Raw genomic sequence first — 22790 nt, 5'->3', positions numbered from 1 at the left:
AGGACTGGTGTGATATGTTCATATTTTCTGGTTCTGCTCAGAATCCTGGCGGCAGCGTTCTGTATGAGCTGCAACTGTCTTATGGTCTTTTTGGGAAGGCCAGTGAGGAGTCCATTACAGTAATCCACCCTGCTGGTGATGAAAGCATGAACAAGTTTCTCTAAGTCTTGTCTGGAAACAAAGCATCTAATTCTTGCAATATTTTTCAGATGATAGTATGCTGATTTAGTTATTGCTTTGACATGACTACTGAAACTAAGGTCTGACTCTAGGGACACACCGAGATTCCTGACTTGATTTTTAGTTGTTTGACCCCTAGAGTGAAGGTATGCGTTCACCTTGAGAACTTCATCTTTGTTTCCAAACGCAATGACTTCAGTTTTGTCTTTGTTTAACTGAAGAAAGTTTTGACACATACAACTGTTGACTTCGTCAATGCATTGGCACAGGGAGTGCCAATAATCCCTGTGCCAGGGAGTGCCCTATAATGAAAAGGAAGTTTCGTACATACTGTACACATAAAATAACTTGCTTCCGAGTTGAAAAATAAGTAATAATAAAAATAAAAATAAGAAAAATAACTTAATACCAGAATATAGGGCTGCAGGGTTGCAGTTGTGTTAGGGTTAGGAGTTGGTTGGGACAATAATCAGTTAAATTTAAATAATTAAACAACTAAATCATTCCTGAAAATGTATACAAATACATAATTGAAAATAATTGTGCTCTAAAATAGTATAAACTGCCAGTACATTCAAACAAACAAAAGCTAGGGTCCTATAGGACTGCGGTCCTGAAACTTGCAAAAAAAAAAAAAAAAAACATTAGGAAGTCAAATTGTGCTAAATAGGTTGAATGAGACAGACATTTTCAAATAAGTAAAAAAATATGCAACAAGTTGAACATATTCTCATACTGCTTGTGAACTTTATCAAATATTTTAGAAAAGCTAATTGTATGCCAATTTGCATTAGGCTACATAAATCTTGCCGTCATGGAAAGACTGTTCAATGTTTGCATTAGGTTTAATAAGTTAACCATGACCGCACTGTGTTATCTTCCGCAGCTTCCAGTCAGTAGCTTCACAACAGTGAATTTGTTCTCTTTAATACCAATATTCAGTGGATTTCTCAAACTTTTTATCAGCCTTTTCGGGTAAGTAGTATAATATCAGTTGATATTTTCAGGTGTGTTGATTCTGAAGTTTCAGATTATTTTATTCTGTATGCAAAATTCAGCAGGCAGTCGGTTAGAACTGAGATGACTCTTAATTGAAGAGACGCACTGAGCAGTGTCTATAGGTTCTTATTTTACTGAAGAACTTGTTTGAGTATAGGTAGGCTACATGTGTGGTTCTGTAACACATTGAACACAAGAGAAATAAACTTATTGATGCACATTGGGACACAGCTGAAATATGTAGTGTGACCGCCCCTTTAGAATGAGGCTGACAAACTATTTCACCTACGATGACCGGATGTCACCGACTATGTTCGTTTCACTTAGTTTTGTCGTGGCCACAACATATAAACTTATTAGAACGTGATAATATGTCGTGGCCACGAGATATTAATTTGTGGGAACATCATGTTACCTAGTGGAAATGTGATATGTCGTGGCCACAAGGTGATTTTCTTAAAGCTACACTGTGTGATTTTTACCCCCATCTAGCGGTGAAATTGTATATGACTACCCAGTGAATATTAGTTTCTGTTCCTCTCAATTCCGAGGGCGTTTTAACTCCTACGGTGGCCGTATTATTCCAAGATTAACATGGCTTCCAGTTATCGACTTCGTCCATGACAATAATAAACAATACGTCTAAAATGAATAAAACTACAGGACAGATGTCAGGAGGTAAACGTCACCCTTGGAATCGGCTATCCCAGCATAATCAGATTAGGCTAACGTTACAATGTGTACAAAGTAAAAGCAATTAAAAATAACTAAAATTTACAGTGTCCTTTTTTTATATAGCTTAAAAAATTGCGCCTTTAAAACTATTCATTACCTGTGATCCGTCGCAGCACAGATTTATGTTACAAGGTAAACAATACTTTTTCACCATTGACGCGAGGATGAAGTTATACTAGAGGTTGTTCTGGCGTTATGCACAACCATATGCTATGGTTAGACAAGCAACTATAAAACTTTGAATTTACACAAATGAATTACAACAGGCTGAATTACCTGTCGAGAAGAAAGCAGGCAACCTCGGCGTCCGTTTTAAAATCTTTTCTCCTCATGAGCTCTTTCCATCTGGGAAAAGTTACTCCAATATTGACTATGGTCTTGCTGATTTGTCTGTCGCGTTGACGTTTTAATTCTCTCTTTCAAATGTGAGTACGCACGCACGCACGCACGCACACACACACAAACACACACACACACACACCACACTATCTTTCAAATCTGCTGGCACTCGCGAGCTCGCGAGTAATCTCCCCCTCGCATTCGTCACGGTGTCACTGAGTGAAAAACGCAAAAGGCGAAGCTTGAATTTACAGGTATGTCCCTCTTTGGCTAATGTAGTTTCAAGATGGAGGGGCAACATGGCGACCGGCATTCGAACCCCTCACCCGTATGTACTTTCAATGGCAGATTATAAACTTAAGAGAATACTTTATTACTTGAAAGAAGTAAATATACATTAATGAGCACATATATTTTTGAAAGAACTAAGTGTTTTTTGCTAAGAATCAACTAAAAAAGTTACACAGTGTAGCTTTAAGGTAATCATTATGTCGTACTGAAGATCCTGTTGAGGGAATGACATTTTACTTGTGGCCACGAGTTTAAAGGGATAGTTCACCCAAAATGAAAATGATCCCATAATTGACTCACCCTCAAGGTGTATATGACTTCTTTCAGCCAAACACAATCAGAGTTATATATAAAAATATCTTGGCTCTTCCAATTCCTTTATAATGGAACTGAATGGTAACTTTGATTTTGACACTTCCTTTTGAAATGAAGCAGAAGCAATGTGTTTAAAAATATCCATATACATACATACTTATAAATATCCAAGTATAATAACTGGCTTCCGGTAATGTCTGTATGCAAGTCTAGTTCCAGCTGAAGAGTGACCTCTGACCTGACCCCAAAGCTGTTGTCCCTTGAATATGTTGTTAATTTCTTTATCTTTATCAAAATTATTTATTCACAAGCAAAAATGGCACCTTTATTTTTCCTCTTTATCTTGCCGAGTTTAACTCTTTTATTTCAGCCATTAGACTTTAAATAACAAAAATGTTTTAATGCATTATGACGATTTATTCACAGATAGTATTTAACCTTATTATTGTGCTTTTCCTTTTTTTCTGTGTTATTCCTTATTTTGATGTACACAAATCAATGATATTTGTTTTCTGTTTTTGTCCTTATAATTTTCCATTGTAAGAGATACAACCATGCTTCTTTTTCCTGATATTGTACGTAGCTAAAAAAAAAACAAAAAAAAAACAGTCATAAAGTAAAATCTTTATTGGCATGATCAATATTTACAAAACATATACTTTAAGTATCATAATATACAAAATGTTATAGGTAGTAAAGAGATATGAAAAGATATAGAGAAAAATAAGGCAAATGCATATCAATGAAAAATATACAAACAATAGATATTATAATTAATATATAAATATTAAATAAAAAAGAAACAAGAATGGATTTAAAAGACTGAATGTGGGATGGGATAGATAAAATGTGTTATTATAGGCCTATATTATTGTATGTTCTTACATAGCATTAATTGATAATAACAAACTTCATTTGAATGCTGCTGTCTCTGCTTATTTTTTTTGTCATTCTTAATTGACAAAATAGGCCTATTAAATGATTAAAAATATCAATTTCTCATAATCCCAGGTTGCTATGTCATGCAGGTTTGTTTACACATTAAACTCGTGGCCACTCAAAATAGATGTCGTTCCCTCATAGGATCTCGAGGCCACGCGCCACAACATAATGATATCGTTTCCTCAACAGAATGATCTCGAGATCACGACATATTATCACGTTCCCACGACAAAACCAGTTTTGTGAACCAGTGTCCCGGACTCCCGGTCACCGTATTTACCCTCTTACATTCACACTGCAGTCCGGACAGAATTATCAGGGACATTTAAGAATGTCTGGGCTTTTTGTAGAGTTTATATTTATAAACCTTTCTAAAAAATAAAAAAAAAGAGTTTACGGGCAGTATTCACACATATTATTCTAATTTAACAATTAGGTGTAGGAAACATACACAACTGCTTCACTCATTTGTGTAATAGTACAATTTACTTTATCTGAGATCCTTTTTGCGACAACTTTCCAATATCACTCACAACTAGCCACGATGAAGCAATGATGTTAGAACAACCTTTTTTGCTTGAGAAATCATACCATAAAACAGTTTTTGTGTTCTTTGTGCAATCAGTCCCATAGAGACCACCATCAAGTAAAGTTTAACTGCTTTTACTTCAGTTTTTTAATACAGATTATTTATATATCAGATGATTCATGATTATGAGAAAAATGTGTTTGCCTAAAATCTTTCCAGAATAACAATTTTGAAATTATGTTGTTTATGTTTGTATCATTTTTGTGATGAATGTGTATGTTTGGCCTTTATTAGGGTTTGACCTTCTTTTAATGGCAAGATGGGTGTAGCTGAGAAAGTCTGTGTTTTTGTCTTTCTCTTACAAGGTATGTGAATCTCTTCTTCACCTTCACCAATGTCTTTAATGAGACATTTGTAAGATGAAGTGAACAGCTAAAATGTTTATCATGATGAATGCGTTTTTTTTATATGATCAGTGTATTTTAATCTGTTGTGTCTAAATGGTTTAATTGCATAGTTGAAAAGTATTTGAGGAGCACTACTGTACTTATGATTATTTATACTATAGCGGTTCTGTTAAGATCGAATACTTGCGATTACTCAATTGCATTTACAAGAAATACGCAATACTTTTTACTCCATTACAGACCATGTAGACTTAAAAGTATAAAGTACATTATGTCAGTCATCATGACTTAAATCTAAAATATATAAAAAATGATAAAATCTCTATACTGTCTCTTAATTGTTTTCAAAAGTCAATTGAAAATCTAAGAAAGGAATACTCTTTACTTGTATGTTTAATAAATTAAACATAGACACTTTCTTACTTGTATGTTTAATAAATTAAACATAGACACTTTCTTACTTTTTACTTTGACTTTTTTTCACTAAATTATTAATATGTATTTATTTATTTATTTATTGGCTATATTCTTAGACTTTTGAGTTATTAAAAATACACAGAATCTTTAACTTTAGCACCGTTTCTCACGACACTACATTTACACCCCTGTTTAATAGAGGTCTGTTGTGTTACATGTAACATGATGCAAAGTAACAATCTGATTACCTTATTTTAATACAAGCTGTACTAAAGACCAAATTCATATACAGTATGTAAAAATAAAGAAAGTTGAACATCAAATATGTCACATTTTGTTTAAAATCAAGTATTCTGACTTATTATTCTGATGTTGATTCAGTCAGTACTAAATCATCTTTCGTCATCAATCCACACAGGCTTTTTTATTTATTTTCTCCTCTGCTTTTAATGCAATATATATGTATTTTTTATTATTTTAACTGAAATGTAAATTAGGTCTATTTGTAAACTGAAATGTATAGTCAATAAAGGGTTTGTGTTTATGGCTAGAAATGTGCTTGTACATTTTTTTTGTGTGCTTTAACAGTTTGTGTTGTGTGTTATTAGGCGTTTGCTGTAGAGATTTCAGCATCAGTTTGCCAAAGAAGATTGAAGCTCTCAGTGGATCCTGTGTGATTATAAAGTGCACATTTGATATTAAGGAATCATTTGACAAAGACCTCAATGAGAGTGCTGCTATAGGACAGTGGTTCAAAGATGGAAAAAATGTGTTTGACTCTAGAGTTCCCAATTCTAATCCCTTTAAAGGGGCAATAACTGGAAAACTACATGAGAAGAACTGCACCACTATCTTTAATAATGTTAGTTCAAATCATAATGGCAAATATCACTTCAGGATTGAGAGTGGTGATCTGAAATACAGCTACACAGAAAGCAAAGGAAACACTTCCACTGTAAATGTCATTGGTGAGTGATTTGAGTCTTTTATTAATAAATGAATGTGTTAGATGAATATTGTAAATGTATTTGTCGTGCCATTGTTGTCAGTATACTTAATCTTGTATTTGTGTGTATTTCAGAGTCTCCCCCCAAACCCACAGTGAAGCTGAATGAGGATCAGGATCAGGAGGTGTTGGAGGGGAGCTCTGTGAGTCTGCGCTGCTCTGCTGAGACTCTCTGCTCCTCTCCTCCACCAACTCTCACATGGAGCTTCACTCCCAGAATCCCCCTCAGTGAGAGCAGCAGACAACAGGAGCTCCTCATCTCTGATCTGAACTTCACTGCTACTCACCGTCACCACAGAGTCACTTTCACCTGCACTATAACCTACCAGCTACAGGACAAGAACAAAACAGCACAGGACAACATCACATTACATGTTCAGTGTAAGTGATGCTTTGTATCAGTTTTGACTTGGTAATCATATTATTGTAAATTGTATTGTGTGGCAATGTATTTGTTTCCCCTCAGATCCCCCTAAAAACACATCAGTTTCTGTGCTTCCGTCTGCCTCGGTGTTGGAGGGCAGTTCTGTGACTCTGACCTGCAGAAGTGATGCAAATCCAGCAGAGCTGAACTACACCTGGTCTAGAAAGAGTGAAAGAGAGTTGAAGCAGCTGCAGACTGGAGACACTCTTACCTTCGACAGGACTGACCCGACACAGAGAGGCTGGTACCACTGTAAAGCTCAGAACAAACACGGCTACAATGAGTCATCAGTGATGCTGGACATTCAATGTGAGTAATAAAGGAATAGAGAGAACCTTTCAACCAATAATAAAACTTTATTCCATCATTAACTTTCTATGGAACACAAAAAAGTTAATTAGCAGAATGCCCTGGCTGTTTTTTTCATTCAACAGCAGTGAACTGGGGCTGTCAAGTTAAAAAAGACAAAAAAAAGTAATGTTCGTGAATCATTATTTATTTGCACTTAATAAATAACGCAAAGTTATAAGATTTTAAAAAGAGTGTACGAGTCCTTATTTTTGTCAGCCCCAGTTCCTATTCACGTTTATCTGGAAAAGTGCAGGCTGGACATTCTGCTTCTTTTTCTCTTACATGGGGGAAAATCAAATGAGTTTGGAATGACTATTTTAATGTCTGTTTTACTTGCTGATTTGCTTTACATTCATTAGCACTTTAGTTGAAGCATATTCTATGCTAGTCCGTGTGACCTTTTATCTTACACCTTTAACCCTATGATTATTCAGATAGGGTAAGGTTAGTCAAATTCAGCCTAATCCATAAAGAACTCACTCGCCAGGAGGTTGAAGTCCTTCAGGAATGACGTAGAAGACTCCCTTGTGGTTGTTCTTTTTTTTAGGCTCAGTTCGTAGTTATAAATGAAGTCTCACAGGAGGCAATCATAACAATCAAAATGATTATTTTATTGGTTTCAATACAAAGCAGTTAAATATAAAATAAAACTTAAAATCAGCTTAAGCTAAAAAGCTCTATAATCTAGCCTTTAACCAGCAATATTGGAGATGCTGTTAAGCGCCCCTTGTTAGGGTATCAGGCATACTTCACGCTTAATGCAGGCAGCATCTGAGGAGGCCTTTTACTCCTCAGACTTTTATACTACTTTTTGGGAAATTCCACTTCCATATTTGTCATGAATTGATCAATGTCTTGTATGATTCTTCCTGCTGTTGGAGTATCAATCTCTGTGACTCAGTCTAATCCCCTGGATGTCCTTTGTCTGTCTATTTACGCTGTTGTCTTCTAGCACTCTTCCTCTTCTTCACTGAAGTGTTCGTCTGCTCTCTTCACTCCTGTTTGTCTTCTCATTAACTTTTTGTGGTTGGTTACAAACAGTTCATGCACTACAACGTTCACAACTATTGTTTAGTTGTCTTATCTTGGCCCACGTGTATCTTCTCATTTACCTTTTTGTGGTTGGTTACAAACAGTTCATGAACTACAACTTTCACAATTTTCTTCTCATCTCATCTTGTTACAATGACACACAAAATGCAACATCATTCTGAGTCGCCGTTTGCACAGTATAGCATTTCATGCAAGCATATATGACATTAATTCAAAAGCAAATAAATACCATCTTTGAACAGGTAAGTAGCAATATCATAATCTAAAACATCTAAAATGAATAAATAAAACCTTTATTTGTACTCCAGTGTCAAGTTAAAAGTACTATAGAGCCAGGAACAAATACAAACAAAAACAAATCTCAGCTAGTGTCTGAATGTGAACTGTAAGCCATAAAATTAGTCATTAATATGTAAGCCATCTTCAGTGTCTATCATATTATTGTAAATTGTATTGTGTGGCAATGTATTTGTTTCCCCTCAGATCCCCCTAAAAACACATCAGTTTCTGTGCTTCCGTCTGCCTCGGTGTTGGAGGGCAGTTCTGTGACTCTGACCTGCAGAAGTGATGCAAATCCAGCAGTGCTGAACTACACCTGGTCTAGAAAGAGTGAAAGAGAGTTGAAGCAGCTGCAGACTGGAGACACTCTTACCTTCAACAGGACTGACCCGACACAGAGAGGCTGGTACCACTGTAAAGCTCAGAACAAACACGGCTACAATGAGTCATCAGTGATGCTGGACATTCAGTGTGAGTAATAAAGGAATAGAGAGAATCTTTCAATCAGTAATAAACTTTATTCCATCATTAACTATGTTTTCTATGGAACACAAAAAAAGTTATTTAGCAGAATGCCCTGGCTGTTTTTTTCATTCAACAGCAGTGCACTGGGGCTGTCAAGTTTTGAGGTGTTTGTTTCTTTGTTTAATTTTTTTTTAATGTTCGTGAATCGTTATTTATTTGCACTTATCCAGAAGTCAATGAATAACACAAATTTATAAGATTTTAAATTGAGTATACAAGTCAGGTTAAAGGTGTGTAGCACCCGTACAGCCACTCTGAGCGTTACTTACATGAGAATGGTGGGTGCTTGGGTTCGGTGTTGTTCAGGTGGATACCACGAAGGTGCACCTAATAAGTTTCTAATAAGTTGTAAAACCTTTTGACAATAAAATATTTAAAATAATGAGACCCAGAGATAGTTTTTAGTTTAGCAAAACAAAGGGTTAATGCCCTGGTTTATTTACATAAACGAATTTGGCAACTAGAATATAAAAGTTTTCCCCAAAACAAAATATCAACAAATATACAAAATGACTAACCAAAAAATTCCCCAAATACTCAACTGATAGCCTCGTTAAATTTAGCTAGAAACCTCAATAGTTTCAATCACACTTGTTACACCAGAATAACTGATCTAAAAGTTATTATCTCTTTCCTAACAATTGAAATTACACAGAAAACTTTAAAATAAACAAAAAACGTTGCCACGTGTCCTGAAACAAGTCTTATCAAATGCAATGGTGGGCCCACTCACACATACACATTCACACACGTTTCAGTTTACTCACAGTACTGCTTTGAACGAAGGAAAAACACGCTGCAGGCCTGTGTTGGTCTTGCAAAACATTGAGTGCGCTGAACAAACACTTGCAACACATTGAGAGCGTGGAAATTCGGTCCGGATGCTCACGTGCAGCGCGATTCACCAACATGTCCGCCAACATGAGCGCACACCATGGCTAACTATAGCTATCTCGGCTACCTCCGATCACGCTTCCGCTGCTTCTCTCCCGCTCCGTCCGACGGGTCTCCGGCTTCGTTTCTCGCTCAAAAAACACCCAGAGTCTGCGATCCTCGTATTTGAACACTCAGTTCAGTTTCAACAGCTTTACTCACTCTTTCTAGCGTTATATTTTTCTCAAACGCGCCAGCGACCTGTGCTCATCCCCAGTCCGACGAGAAAAAAAAAAAAAAACTTCCCGCACCCTCTCTCATGGTTCCTCCTCCGGTCACGTGTATCCCTTCTCAAACACTGACTATACAGCGTTAATACTCAAATGACCAATAAAAAATAATAACATGAAAACAATAAAAATAGAGTAATAAAACGCTTACTGCATAAAACCTCTGATAATATTATTTAGCTAAATAATATAAACTTTAAACTTTAATTTTAATCAGTGTCATGAAATAAAATCACAAATATTGATCTCCTTTATAAATCAGTGCTTCCTATTATTTATTTAAAGTAAATAAACGTTTACTTTTTTTTTAATAGTCATGGGACTCATTTTTGAGTAAGAGATTAATCATAACCTACCCTGTTTCTACTACACTATAATACCCAAATTTACCACTGGGCTACATCCTCCCCCTTCTAGACAGTTTTGATGTCCTCATCAAAATAAACCTTAGAGTACTCTAATAGTTTTAATGTCAAGGGTAGAGTCCAGATTTGAACAAGTGAAACACAACGCCATGGGGTGGCACCAGAAAGTTTGACATAGACTGCTTCTGGAATCTCCGTAGAGTCCACTTCCCACCAACACTCCACGGCTTAGGACTGTCACAGGGTATTCACAGGGCTTGCCGAGTTCATCGTAGCTCAGCTTGACCACTGGACGGGTGACTCTTTTTGAACGCTCAACTTGTTCAATCTCAGCTTGAGTGTCTGGATAGAGGTTGACGTCTGCTCCCTCTTCTAGAACGTTGACTTCTGGATCAGCGTTGGGAGGCAGATTTGGAAGATCATTGACCACTGGCTCTATCTCTGCCGGGTCGTGAGCTTGTCTTTCAGGTTCAGTGACGACGGGCTTGGATTGCTTTGTGGACAGTTCTGGGCATGTCAGCAACTTGTCCCAGTCTAACTCAATGGGTCTTGGCAGGTATACTTCGTCGTACTCTAACTCTGAGGACACGTCTTCATCGTGGTTGTTTGTCTGTACCGGTTCTTTTGTATTTTGCTGAAATGCTCTGGTCACAGGTCTTCGTTGTGGCCCCACTTCCCTTTCGTCAACAGGGAGTCTCACCAGATAACCAATGGGTAACAGGTGATTACGATGAATAGTCTTTTCTGCTCCCATGCCTCTCTCTGGCTTGATCTTGTAGACAGGTAAGTTGGGTAGCTTCTCCATAACAATATATGGTGAGGATCGCCACTTGCATTTCAATTTGTGCTTGCCTGTGACCCCAAAGTTTCTCAGTAGCACCCTGTCGCCTTTGTCAAGGACTTGTTCTTTGACGTGCTTGTCGTGTGCTTTTTTGTTTCTTTGGTGGTTCTTGTCTGACGATTCTGTTGCAAGACTGTAGGCTCTTTGGAGATCTTGCTTGAGCTTAGCAACATACTGATGGTAGGACTTTGTCTTTTGGTTGTCCTCAGTCACGCCAAAACAGATGTCTACCGGTAAGCGAGCTTCTCTGCCGAACATTAGCAGGTAGGGCGAATAACCAGTTGCATCGTTTTGAGAACAGTTATAGGCGTGGACCAACTGACTGATCTTTTGACTCCATTTTTGTTTTTGCTTTGGATCAAGGGTGCCAAGCATTGACAATAGTGTACGGTTAAATCTTTCTGGTTGCGGATCTCCCTGAGGGTGGTAAGGCGATGTTCTTGACTTGCGTATACCCAACATCATCAGAAGGTCTTGGATCAGTTTGCTTTCAAAATCGCGGCCTTGATCCGAATGTATGCGGGCAGGGAGTCCGTAGTGTACAAAGTAGCGCTCACACAGTATCTTGGCAACAGTGACCGCCTTCTGATCTTTGGCTGGAAAAGCTTGGGCGTATCGAGTAAAATGGTCTGTCACTACAAGGATGTTGGCGAAACCTTGGGAGTCTGGCTCAAGTGACAGAAAATCGATACAGACGAGGTCTAGAGGGCCTTGGCTGGTGATCTGTTTTAAGGGAGCAGCTCTCTGAGGAAGGGCTTTGCGAGTGATGCATCTGCCGCAGTTTTTGATGTACTGCTCAACCTCAACTCCCATCTTCGGCCAATAGAACCGATTTCTGATAAGTTCGATGGTCTTGTCCATGCCCAAGTGACCAGACTCATCATGCAGAGATCTCAGGACCATCGGGACATACTCTCTGGGCAGTACCAGCTGCTTTACCTCAGTTCCATGTTTCTCAACCTTTCTGTAGAGCAGATTGTTTTGAATGAACAGCTTGCTTGCTTCTTTGTTCAACAGGACAGAAGTTGGATTGTCGGGGCTGGTGAATGATGGACCACCATGAAGTGACTGTTTGACTGGAGCGATAGTGGAATCAACATCTTGAGCGGTGACCAGGTCTTTGTGACTGAGCTGACTCAAAGATCCCCGATCCAGCCGAACTGGGGAGACGAAACACTCTGGTATACCATCAGGTGACACTCCAAGTGACTCAGCAATAGTTGTGGACTCTGTCAGAGTTTCACAGCACTTGATCTGCTTACACAGAGCTTGAACACTTTCAGTCGGTATGTTTTGCCAGCCTTCTTCTGTGGTTGGAAGAGGGTTACGTGACAGGGCATCGGCGTCGATGTTGCTGCTGCCAGGCCGGTACTGCAGTGTAAATTGGTACGTGGCGAGTGCTGAGAGCCAGCGGTGACCTGTCGCATTGAGTTTGGCAGTCGTGAGAATATAAGTTAGGGGGTTGTTATCAGTTCTCACGGTAAACTGTGCTCCATATAAGTAGTCGTGGAACTTGTCTACCACTGCCCACTTAAGTGCCAAAAATTCGAGCTGGTGCACTGGATAGTTCTTTTCGGATGCACTCAGCTTTCGACTGGCGAACGCCACAGGTCTCAAACCCTCGGGGTACTCTTGGTTGAGTACAGCGCCAAGCCCATGATAACTGGCATCAATGTGAAGTATGTAAGGCTTGGTGGGGTCGGAAAATGCCAGCACTGGTGCGTTTGTGAGGCAGTGGATGACCTTTTGGAATGCCTCTGAACATGACTGGTCCCACCGGTCATCAAAAGGCTCATTGACTTTATAGTAGGTCTTGTCTGATGAAGAGGCAGACTTTCGATTCTTTTGGGTGGGAGGATACCCTTTGCACAGCTCTGTAAGTGGTCGGACGATGATGGAGTAGTTTTTTATAAACCTGCGGTAGTAGCCGCAGAACCCCAGGAATGACTGCAGAGAGGGAAGGTCGGTTGGCTGCTTCCACCGCGTCACTGCTTCAACTTTGTCTGGGTCTGTGGCGATGCCGTTCTCAGAGACGATGTGCCCGACATAGGTGACTTGCGAGCGACAGAACTGGCACTTGTCGAGGGACAACTTGAGTCCAGCTTCTTCAAGACGAGCGATGACTTTGAGAAGTCTTTGCTCATGCTCTCCCAGAGTCTTACCGAAAACAATGAGGTCATCTAGATAGACGATGACTTCAAGCATGTGCATGTCGCCGACTGCCTTCTCCATGAGCCGTTGGAAGGTCGCAGGGGCCCCGGTGATCCCCTGCGGCATCCGCTCAAATTGGAAGAACCCCAAAGGACAGATGAAAGCCGTTTTTTCTTTGTCCTCCTCTGCCATTGGGATTTGATAATAGCCACTGCGCAAATCCAACACTGAAAACCACTTACTGCCGGACAAGCAATCGAGAGCGTCGTCGATACGTGGTACAGTGTACTGATCTGGGGTAGTTCTCCGGTTCAGGGTGCGGTAGTCAACGCACATACGAAGTTGACCATTCTTTTTACGTGCAAGGACAATCGGTGAAGCATATGGACTTCTTGATTCTTGTATAATCCCAGCCGCCAACAAACCTTGCAAGTGACGCCGAAGGTCATCCAAATCAGCAGGGGCAATCCGTCGAGATCTCTCTCTGAAGGGAGTGTTGTCATTCAGACGGATGTGATGTTCTACCCCTTTAGCCAAACCGACATCCCATTCTTCAATAGAGAACACATGGGAGTGTTTGGCAAGCTTGTGACTCAGCCTCTCTTTCCACTCTTTGCTGATGGGTGACTCACTGAAGTCAAACAAAGAAGGATCCATAGCTGGAACAGATTCGACTTTAGCGTTTGGTGCATCTGTCACCATGTCAACGACGTGAAGGTGAGCGATCACGGTGCCCATTGGAATGGCAGTTTGCTTTAGAGACTCATTACGCAGGAGCACCAGGAAGTTGTTTGGATCTAGCATCTTGGAGAACAACACAGTTGGCTGGACAAGTACACTTGGAGGAAGAGCAGGTGAGTGGGCTCGTTCAATGATGAGTATGCTGTCTCCGATGTCTTGTTTTTCTTTAACTTTGCAGATGGCAACGTATTCAGTGCCAGGAGGAATGCTGAGAGGACCAGGCCCAAACCACTTAACTTCAGCCACTGGCAAGTCTTTGTTGCCTTTTTTGGTCATCCCCGCATGAACGGGTAAGTGTCTTTTCTCTTGAGCTTGGATTTTTACTGAGTTGACGTTCTCCAGGTCTTCTTTCTTTGCTCTGGACTTGAAAGGCTGCACCCCCCTGACGTTTGTGCCGATCAGGACAGGTATAGTCTCGGAGCAACGTGGATCGGGGCACACCAGGGCCAGGACAGGGACAGACTTGACTTTGTTGGACTTAGACTCTTGTGGCAGCTCCAACTCAACCTGGATGTAACCTTTGTACGGGTAACTGCTCTCTGACTCACTTAGGCCCCAGATGGCTAGACCGGTCACAGAGTTTAACTGGATGTGTGATAGGTGTTTGGCATACCAGCTGTCAAAAATGATGGTAACTTGAGATCCACTGTCCATCAGCGCTGTACAGGGATTGCCATTGATCCTGACCTGAGCAGTGGAGGGCGGTCCCACGAGTCCCTCGGGCAAACTGTTGCTCTGTACGTTTACCGCACTTCTCTTGACACTTGTATTTGTGGTCTTGGTTCTGGTTTCGTTATCAGAATGGCGGTTCTGCTTGGACTTTCTTTGAGCTTGCAGCAGTTTCTGAATAACTTTGGGATAGTTCTCGGGAGAAGTGCACTTGTTGGCAAAATGGCCGTCTTCACCGCAGCGATAGCAGAAGAAATCACTTGGGTCTCTAGCTGTAGAAGGTCTTGGCTGCCAGGGTCTTGACTGGGTCTCTTGTGGGCAGGGCTCAGTAGCAAGACTGTACTTTGGCTTGACTGACATGACAGAGACTTGCTTTCGGAGCTTGACAACCTCTTTCTTTAAAGCCTGCACGTTCTTGTCTTCTGCGTTCTCTGCCGCCGGAGTGACAGAAAGCAGTGTGCTCGTCGAAAGGTGACTTGACATGGCGGCGGGAGTAGAGAGTTCACTTACTTGTGCTCGGAGTTGGTGTATTTCGGCTTTCAACTCGTTTAACTCTGTGTCAGAGGTAACAGTAGCACTTTTGGCGTAGACGGCTTTGGGTGGATGGAGTCTGCGACGTGAAGCTTCATGCTCCTCCTCCAGGCGTATCTCATTCATCAGCTCCAGAAAAGTAGGAGGACTGTCTCGGCGGTCTCTCAATCCGAGATTTAGTATCATCATGTCAGACCTGATGGCCCCTTTAATGAGTTGGTCAAGACGTGCTTTGTCTGCCGCCGATGTCTGGAGTCCACCCTTTTGGACAACTTTATTTAGGACTCTCTCAAGGCGTCTCAGGAACTCAGAGAGTTTCTCGTTGGGGTGTTGACACAACATTCTGAAGGCAAAGTAAAGTTCTTCACCGCTCTCGGGGTTGCCAAAGGTGGTCTCGAGAATGTCAATGTAGTCCATAGAGGTTGCAGATGGGTTGTTGAAACGGACAGCTTGGAGGATTTCGAGTGCAGGACCCTTTACACTTTCCATTATTCTCATTTTCTTTTCTCTTTCAGGGCGATCATATTCTTCAATCATAAGTCTGGCTTGTTCAACCCAGTTTTCCAACTGTTCTTCTCCCAGGGGTGTGGGCATGACCCCTGAGAAAGTGCGCAGTCTTCTGTAAAGATTGTTGTCCCCGTGTGTGGGCTTGCTTGTCATTTGCAGGACCTCACCAACTGCTCGAATGATAGCTTCAGGAGTGGATGCTTGAAGTGGGGAGAGAAGACTGGAATCTGGCAGCGGCACATTTTGACCATCACAGGCGGCCTGAGCTTGGGGTTCCTCATCCTGCCTAGAAGGTCCAAAGATTCTCCAGGTCATAGCAAACCCCTCCGGAACAACATCAAGAGGAATGGCGTCCGTATTCACCTTCTCCCTGCACTCACATAGCACGGTTAAACTTTGAGACTGTGGATCATACATTCTTCCTCTCACCTTGACTCTCCCAAGTGCTTTTATAGTCTGCATTGTTTCTTCAATGAAACCAACTTCAGTTTCCGGAGGTACATCTTTAACTAGCAAGGCTTTCACCGGGTCTATGCCTTCTCCAAAACACCAGTTCTTCAACTGAGCCATCCCCACAGGTTGTGCGCTTACAGTGATCACTTGTCAGAACTAAATTTGGTAGGTTTTAGTTGTATTTTAACACAAATAAAGCTTAATTTGCGTTTTCTTGACTTACAATGCTTAGTAGAACTCTACTTTTACAGTGTTAAAATCTTCACCATAGATTCTCTTTAATATGGTTTTACATGTATGTTAACAGCTAGCCAGCTTTTGGTTTGAAACAATTTTTTAAACAAACTATTTAAATCTCTGGGTCAAACTAAAGTTAAATCTGATTTAAAACTACTTTGGAACTAAATTGATCCCAGCGGTGCCTCCATTTTATTTATGTAGCACCCGTACAGCCACTCTGAGCGTTACTTACATGAGAATGGTGGGTGCTTGGGTTCGGTGTTGTTCAGGTGGATACCACGAAGGTGCACCTAATAAGTTTCTAATAAGTTGTAAAACCTTTTGACAATAAAATATTTAAAATAATGAGACCCAGAGATAGTTTTTAGTTTAGCAAAACAAAGGGTTAATGCCCTGGTTTATTTACATAAACGAATTTGGCAACTAGAATATAAAAGTTTTCCCCAAAACAAAATATCAACAAATATACAAAATGACTAACCAAAAAATTCCCCAAATACTCAACTGATAGCCTCGTTAAATTTAGCTAGAAACCTCAATAGTTTCAATCACACTTGTTACACCAGAATAACTGATCTAAAAGTTATTATCTCTTTCCTAACAATTGAAATTACACAGAAAACTTTAAAATAAACAAAAAACGTTGCCACGTGTCCTGAAACAAGTCTTATCAAATGCAATGGTGGGCCCACTCACACATACACATTCACACACGTTTCAGTTTACTCACAGTACTGCTTTGAACGAAGGAAAAACACGCTGCAGGCCTGTGTTGGTCTTGCAAAACATTGAGTGCGCTGAACAAACACTTGCAACACATTGAGAGCGTGGAAATTCGGTCCGGATGCTCACGTGCAGCGCGATTCACCAACATGTCCGCCAACATGAGCGCACACCATGGCTAACTATAGCTATCTCGGCTACCTCCGATCACGCTTCCGCTGCTTCTCTCCCGCTCCGTCCGACGGGTCTCCGGCTTCGTTTCTCGCTCAAAAAACACCCAGAGTCTGCGATCCTCGTATTTGAACACTCAGTTCAGTTTCAACAGCTTTACTCACTCTTTCTAGCGTTATATTTTTCTCAAACGCGCCAGCGACCTGTGCTCATCCCCAGTCCGACGAGAAAAAAAAAAAAAAACTTCCCGCACCCTCTCTCATGGTTCCTCCTCCGGTCACGTGTATCCCTTCTCAAACACTGACTATACAGCGTTAATACTCAAATGACCAATAAAAAATAATAACATGAAAACAATAAAAATAGAGTAATAAAACGCTTACTGCATAAAACCTCTGATAATATTATTTAGCTAAATAATATAAACTTTAAACTTTAATTTTAATCAGTGTCATGAAATAAAATCACAAATATTGATCTCCTTTATAAATCAGTGCTTCCTATTATTTATTTAAAGTAAATAAACGTTTACTTTTTTTTTAATAGTCATGGGACTCATTTTTGAGTAAGAGATTAATCATAACCTACCCTGTTTCTACTACACTATAATACCCAAATTTACCACTGGGCTACAGGTGTAAGATAAAAGGACACACCGACTAGCATAGAATATGTTTCAACTAAAGTGCTAATGAATGTAAAGCACAATTTCACAATTTTCTTCTCATCTCATCTTGTTTCAATGACACACAAACAACATCATTCTGAGTTGCCGTTTGCACAACATAGCATTTCATGCAAGCATATATGGCATTAATTCAAAAGCAATTAAATATCATCTTTGAACAGGTAAAAAGCAATATCATTATCTAAAACATCTAAAATGAATAAATAAAACCTTTATTAATACTCCAGTGTCAAGTTAAATCTACTATAGAACCAGGAACAAATACAAACAAAAGCAAATCTCAGCTAGTGTCTGAAAACTGTAAGCCATAAAATTAGTCAGTAACATGTAAGCCATCTTCAGTGATTGTATGTGAACTGCAATAGAAAAGTTACTAAGAAAAGGTTCCAGTTTTCATGCTCAGACTTTTCTTGATCTTTCTCTCTATTAGATGCTCCTCAAATCTCCACTTCCTCAACCTATTTCTGTGAGGGTGATGGGAATCCCTCTCCTAAACTGGAGTGGCATCTGTCTGGACGTCCTGTCACGAACTCTTCAAACACGTTCATCAGTGAAGAGCGATTGAACAGCACAGGCTTGAGGAGCTCCATCACTCTACATCAGTCACTCTCACACACATCCACTCTGCAGTGTGTCGGTAACAACACTCATGGCACTGCAAGAAAACAACCGAATCTCTTCTCTCAAGAGGCTTCACGTAAATTTAAACTTTAATCTATTTCAGTCATTGATATGGCAATGAATCAGCTATTGCCTGCTGCCTTTTTTAATGAATGAAATTATTCAGATACATTGTGTTAAATATTTGTTTGATATCAATACAGTTGCTCTTTGGAATAAAAAAAGTTTCCATGAACTGTCACTTTAATAGAGTTTAACGTTTACGCCGTCCTGGTTGGATTCGTTGCTGGGGCTACATTTATGTCCATCTTATGGGTCACAACACTGCTGTACAAGTAAGTAAACTTTGTGATGCCTGATGTAAACATGATAGTATGATCTTTCCCTTAAAGCTACACTGTGTAACTTTTTTAGTTGATTCTTAGCAAAAAACACTTAGTTCTTTCAAAAATATATGTGCTCATTAATGTATATTTACTTCTTTCAAGTAATAAAGTATTCTCTTAAGTTTATAATCTGCCATTGAAAGTACATACGGGTGAGGGGTTCGAATGCCGGTCGCCATGTTGCCCCTCCATCTTGAAACTACATTAGCCAAAGAGGGACATACCTGTAAATTCAAGCTTCGCCTTTTGCGTTTTTTACTCAGTGACACCGTGACGAATGCGAGGGGGAGATTACTCGCGAGCTCGCGAGTGCCAGCAGATTTGAAAGATGGTGTGTGTGTGTGTGTGTGTGTGTGTGTGTGTGTGTGTGTGTGTGTGTGTGTGTGTGTGTGTGTGTGTGTGTGTGTGTGTGTGTGTGTGTGTGTGTACTCACATTTGAAAGAGAGAATTAAAACGTCAACGCGACAGACAAATCAGCAAGACCATAGTCAATATTGGAGTAACTTTTCCCAGATGGAAAGAGCTCATGAGGAGAAAGATTTTAAAACGGACGCCGAGGTTGCCTGCTTTCTTCTCGACAGGTAATTCAGCCTGTTGTAATTCATTTGTGTAAATTCGAAGTTTTATAGTTGCTTGTCTAACCATAGCATATGGTTGTGCATAACGCCAGAACAACCTCTAGTATAACTTCATCCTCGCGTCAATGGTGAAAAAGTATTGTTTACCTTGTAACATAAATCTGTGCTGCGACGGATCACAGGTAATGAATAGTTTTAAAGGCGCAATTTTTTAAGCTATATAAAAAAAGGACACTGTAAATTTTAGTTATTTTTAATTGCTTTTTACTTTATCTGATTATGCTGGGATAGCCGATTCCAAGGGTGACGTTTACCTCCTGACATCTGTCCTGTAGTTTTATTCATTTTAGACGTATTGTTTATTATTGTCATGGACGAAGTCGATAACTGGAAGCCATGTTAATCTTGGAATAATACGGCCACCGTAGGAGTTAAAACGCCCTCGGAATTGAGAGGAACAGAAACTAATATTCTGGGTAGTCATATACAATTTCACCGCTAGATGGGGGTAAAAATCACACAGTGTAGCTTTAAGGAAAAAAAAACACACAAATGTGATCTCTTTAATATCACAATTGTTTCTCTTAGACAGCAATGAAATAAATTAAATACAATTAGAAACACAAGAGGGGGTGAGATTTCCCAGAAAAAAAACCCTCTTGTGTTTTTATTTCATCTTCAGAATTTTAAGAGGAACATCTGAGCCAAATGTGATACTTAATGGAGTTCTACGTAACATTATATTTCATTTAAAGGGATGGTTAACCCAAAAATGAAAATGCAGTCGTTCCAAAGCCGTAATACTTTGGTTCATCTTCGGAACACAAATGAAGATCTTTTTGATCTGACAGCTACGCAACTGACACTTTGACGCTTCAAAAAGTTCATAAAGAGATCGTAAAACTAATACATATGAATTGAGCGGTTTAGTCCAAATATTCTGAAGAGACTTGATTGCTTTATATGATGAACAGATTTAATTTAGGCTTTTATTCACATAAACATCAATCAACGGAAGCTCAAGCATGTTCACTTGATGTGTGAAAACCAATGAGGTTCATTCTCGTGTTACGCAGTATGTTTGAGCTTCCGCAAAGAACCAATGAGGTTCATTCTCGTGTGTTACACTGCATGTTTCAGCTTCTGCAAGAACCAATGAGGTTAAGTCTCGTGTTACGCAGCACGTTTGAGCTTCCGCAAAGAACCAATAAGGTTAATTTTCATGTTACGCAGTATGTTTGAGCTTCCGCAAGAACCAATGAGGTTCAGTCTCGTGTTACATAGCACTTTTGAGCTTCTGCAAGAGGTTTGTTCTAGCACATTAAGCAGGTTTCGTTGTTTATGTGTAAATAAAAGCCCAAATTGAATCTGTTCATCATATAAAGCAATAAAGTCTCTTCAGAAAATGTAAACTAAACCGCTCAATTCATATGGATTAGTTTTACGACCTGTTTATGAGCTTTTTGAAGCGTCAAAGTGGTAGTTGCATATACAGTGCTATGCATAAGTTTAGACACCCATACTAAAGTTGACTAAAAAGAGGTATAAAAATCATCTTTTGGAAACTGAACTTAATGCCTTAATTAAAAAAATTAGGAAAAATCCAACCTTTAAGGACACCAATTTTCTTTGTGAATGAATAATATATCGTAAATAAATAAATGTTCTTCCTTAAAATACAGGGTGCATAAGTTTGGACAGCCCTATGTTAAATTCCCATAGAGGCAGGCAGATTTTTATTTTTAAAGGCCAGTTACTTCATGGATCCAGGATACTATGCATCCTGATAAAGTTCCCTTGGCCTTTGGAATTAAAATAGCCCCACATCATCACATAGCCTTCACCATATCTAGAGATTGGCATGGTTTTATTTCAGTTAGCCTAATAGCTAGTTTGATTTGCATTGAGAGATGATCTTATGGAAAGTACCCCATGCCAATCTCTAGGTATGGTGAAGGCTAGTGATGATGTGGGGCTATTTTAATTCCAGAGGCCGACTTTATCAGGATGCATAGTATCCTGGATCCATGAAGTAACTGGCCTTTAAAAATAAAAAATCTGCCTGCCTCTATGGGAATTTAACATAGGGGCGTCCAAACTTATGCACCCTGTATTTTAAGGAAGAACATTTATTTATTTACGATACATTATTCATTCACAAAGAAAATTGGTGTCCTTAAAGGTTGGATTTTTCCTAATTTTTTAAATTAAGGCATTAAGTTCAATTTCCAAAAGATGATTTTTTATTCCTCTTTTTAGTCAACTTTAGCATGGGTGTCTAAACTTATGCATAGCACTGTAGCTGCCAATGGAGGGACAGAAAGCTCTCAGATTTCATCAAAAAGATTTCGAAGATGATAGAAAGTCTTACGGGTTTGGAACGACATGAGGGTGAGTAATTTAATTTTTGGGTGACCTTTCCCTTTAAGTCTCCTGAGCTATGAAAGAGAAACTTCTGAACAATAAAAATGTCTAATGAATGTGGTGCAAGCAGTTATGTTTTTAATTATGGATTATTTCTGTAGATGCTACAGGACTCAAAGGGGAGATAAAACTGGAGTCATTCAGACTGATGTGGTATGTTACAGTATATCAAACACACATTCTATTAATTCTCAAACGTGTCAAACTCATGTACGCCAGAACACTTTTACGTACAGTTACTCTCTCCAAGTTTATTTTTCATAAAAGCTCTCTACTAATGATTCTCCATCTTTGTTCATCCACTAGGCTGATTCAGTGGACAGTGGGGAAGAGCCTTGTTATGTCAATAAAGTTATGTTATCAGATGAAGCCCCCACAATAAATCATCCAGAAACTCTACATTATTCCACCATTAACTTTAACAACACCAAGTCAAAAGACATTAGAGGCATCTCTTCACTTACTGAGGACTATGCTGTGGTCCGATATTGCGGTCGAAACGTAGCAGATAGCGAGGCAAAGATCAGAGAAGTGTCGTCAATGCCACATAATGATACCATTTACCAAGTTCCTCACAAAGCAAGACGGAGTGCAGATATGGACGTAAAGCAAGGTGAATCTATCTAAGAAAGCATCAAATACAATATTTATAAATATATAGTAAATTCTTAATTCATTCAAATAGGGATTTTAGAGCACATGGAAGCCACACTTAAATATATATATTTTGTCATTGCATTAGACCA

At 39.5% G+C, this 22790-nt stretch overlaps 2 protein-coding genes across 2 annotated transcripts in view; both read left to right on the top strand.

Moving 5' to 3' along the window:
• The window catches only part of LOC307157691 (hemicentin-1-like), a gene marked incomplete at its 3' end in the record, with an annotated part of 27722 nt that extends 18999 nt beyond the window's left edge, over positions 1 to 8723 (top strand). Inside the window, exons 13-17 of the mRNA XM_079869617.1 lie at positions 5763 to 6122; positions 6236 to 6541; positions 6627 to 6893; positions 8472 to 8673; positions 8714 to 8723. Of these exons, the coding sequence (XP_079725743.1) occupies positions 5763 to 6122; positions 6236 to 6541; positions 6627 to 6893; positions 8472 to 8673; positions 8714 to 8723 (1145 nt within the window). The remainder of the gene's footprint in view (positions 1 to 5762; positions 6123 to 6235; positions 6542 to 6626; positions 6894 to 8471; positions 8674 to 8713) is intronic.
• On the top strand, positions 8697 to 22790 carry LOC307156682 (uncharacterized protein). Its single transcript, XM_079868160.1, has 5 exons — positions 8697 to 8738; positions 18466 to 18732; positions 18907 to 18991; positions 22146 to 22197; positions 22351 to 22790. The coding sequence occupies exons 1-5, from the start codon at positions 8723 to 8725 to the stop codon at positions 22669 to 22671; spliced, it is 741 nt and encodes a 246-aa protein (XP_079724286.1). The 5' UTR covers positions 8697 to 8722; the 3' UTR covers positions 22672 to 22790.

Source organism: Squalius cephalus, assembly GCF_949319135.1.
Source record: "Squalius cephalus genome assembly, chromosome: 4".
Lineage (NCBI taxonomy): Eukaryota > Metazoa > Chordata > Actinopteri > Cypriniformes > Leuciscidae > Squalius > Squalius cephalus.
This window is presented reverse-complemented; position numbering and strand designations above follow the sequence as displayed.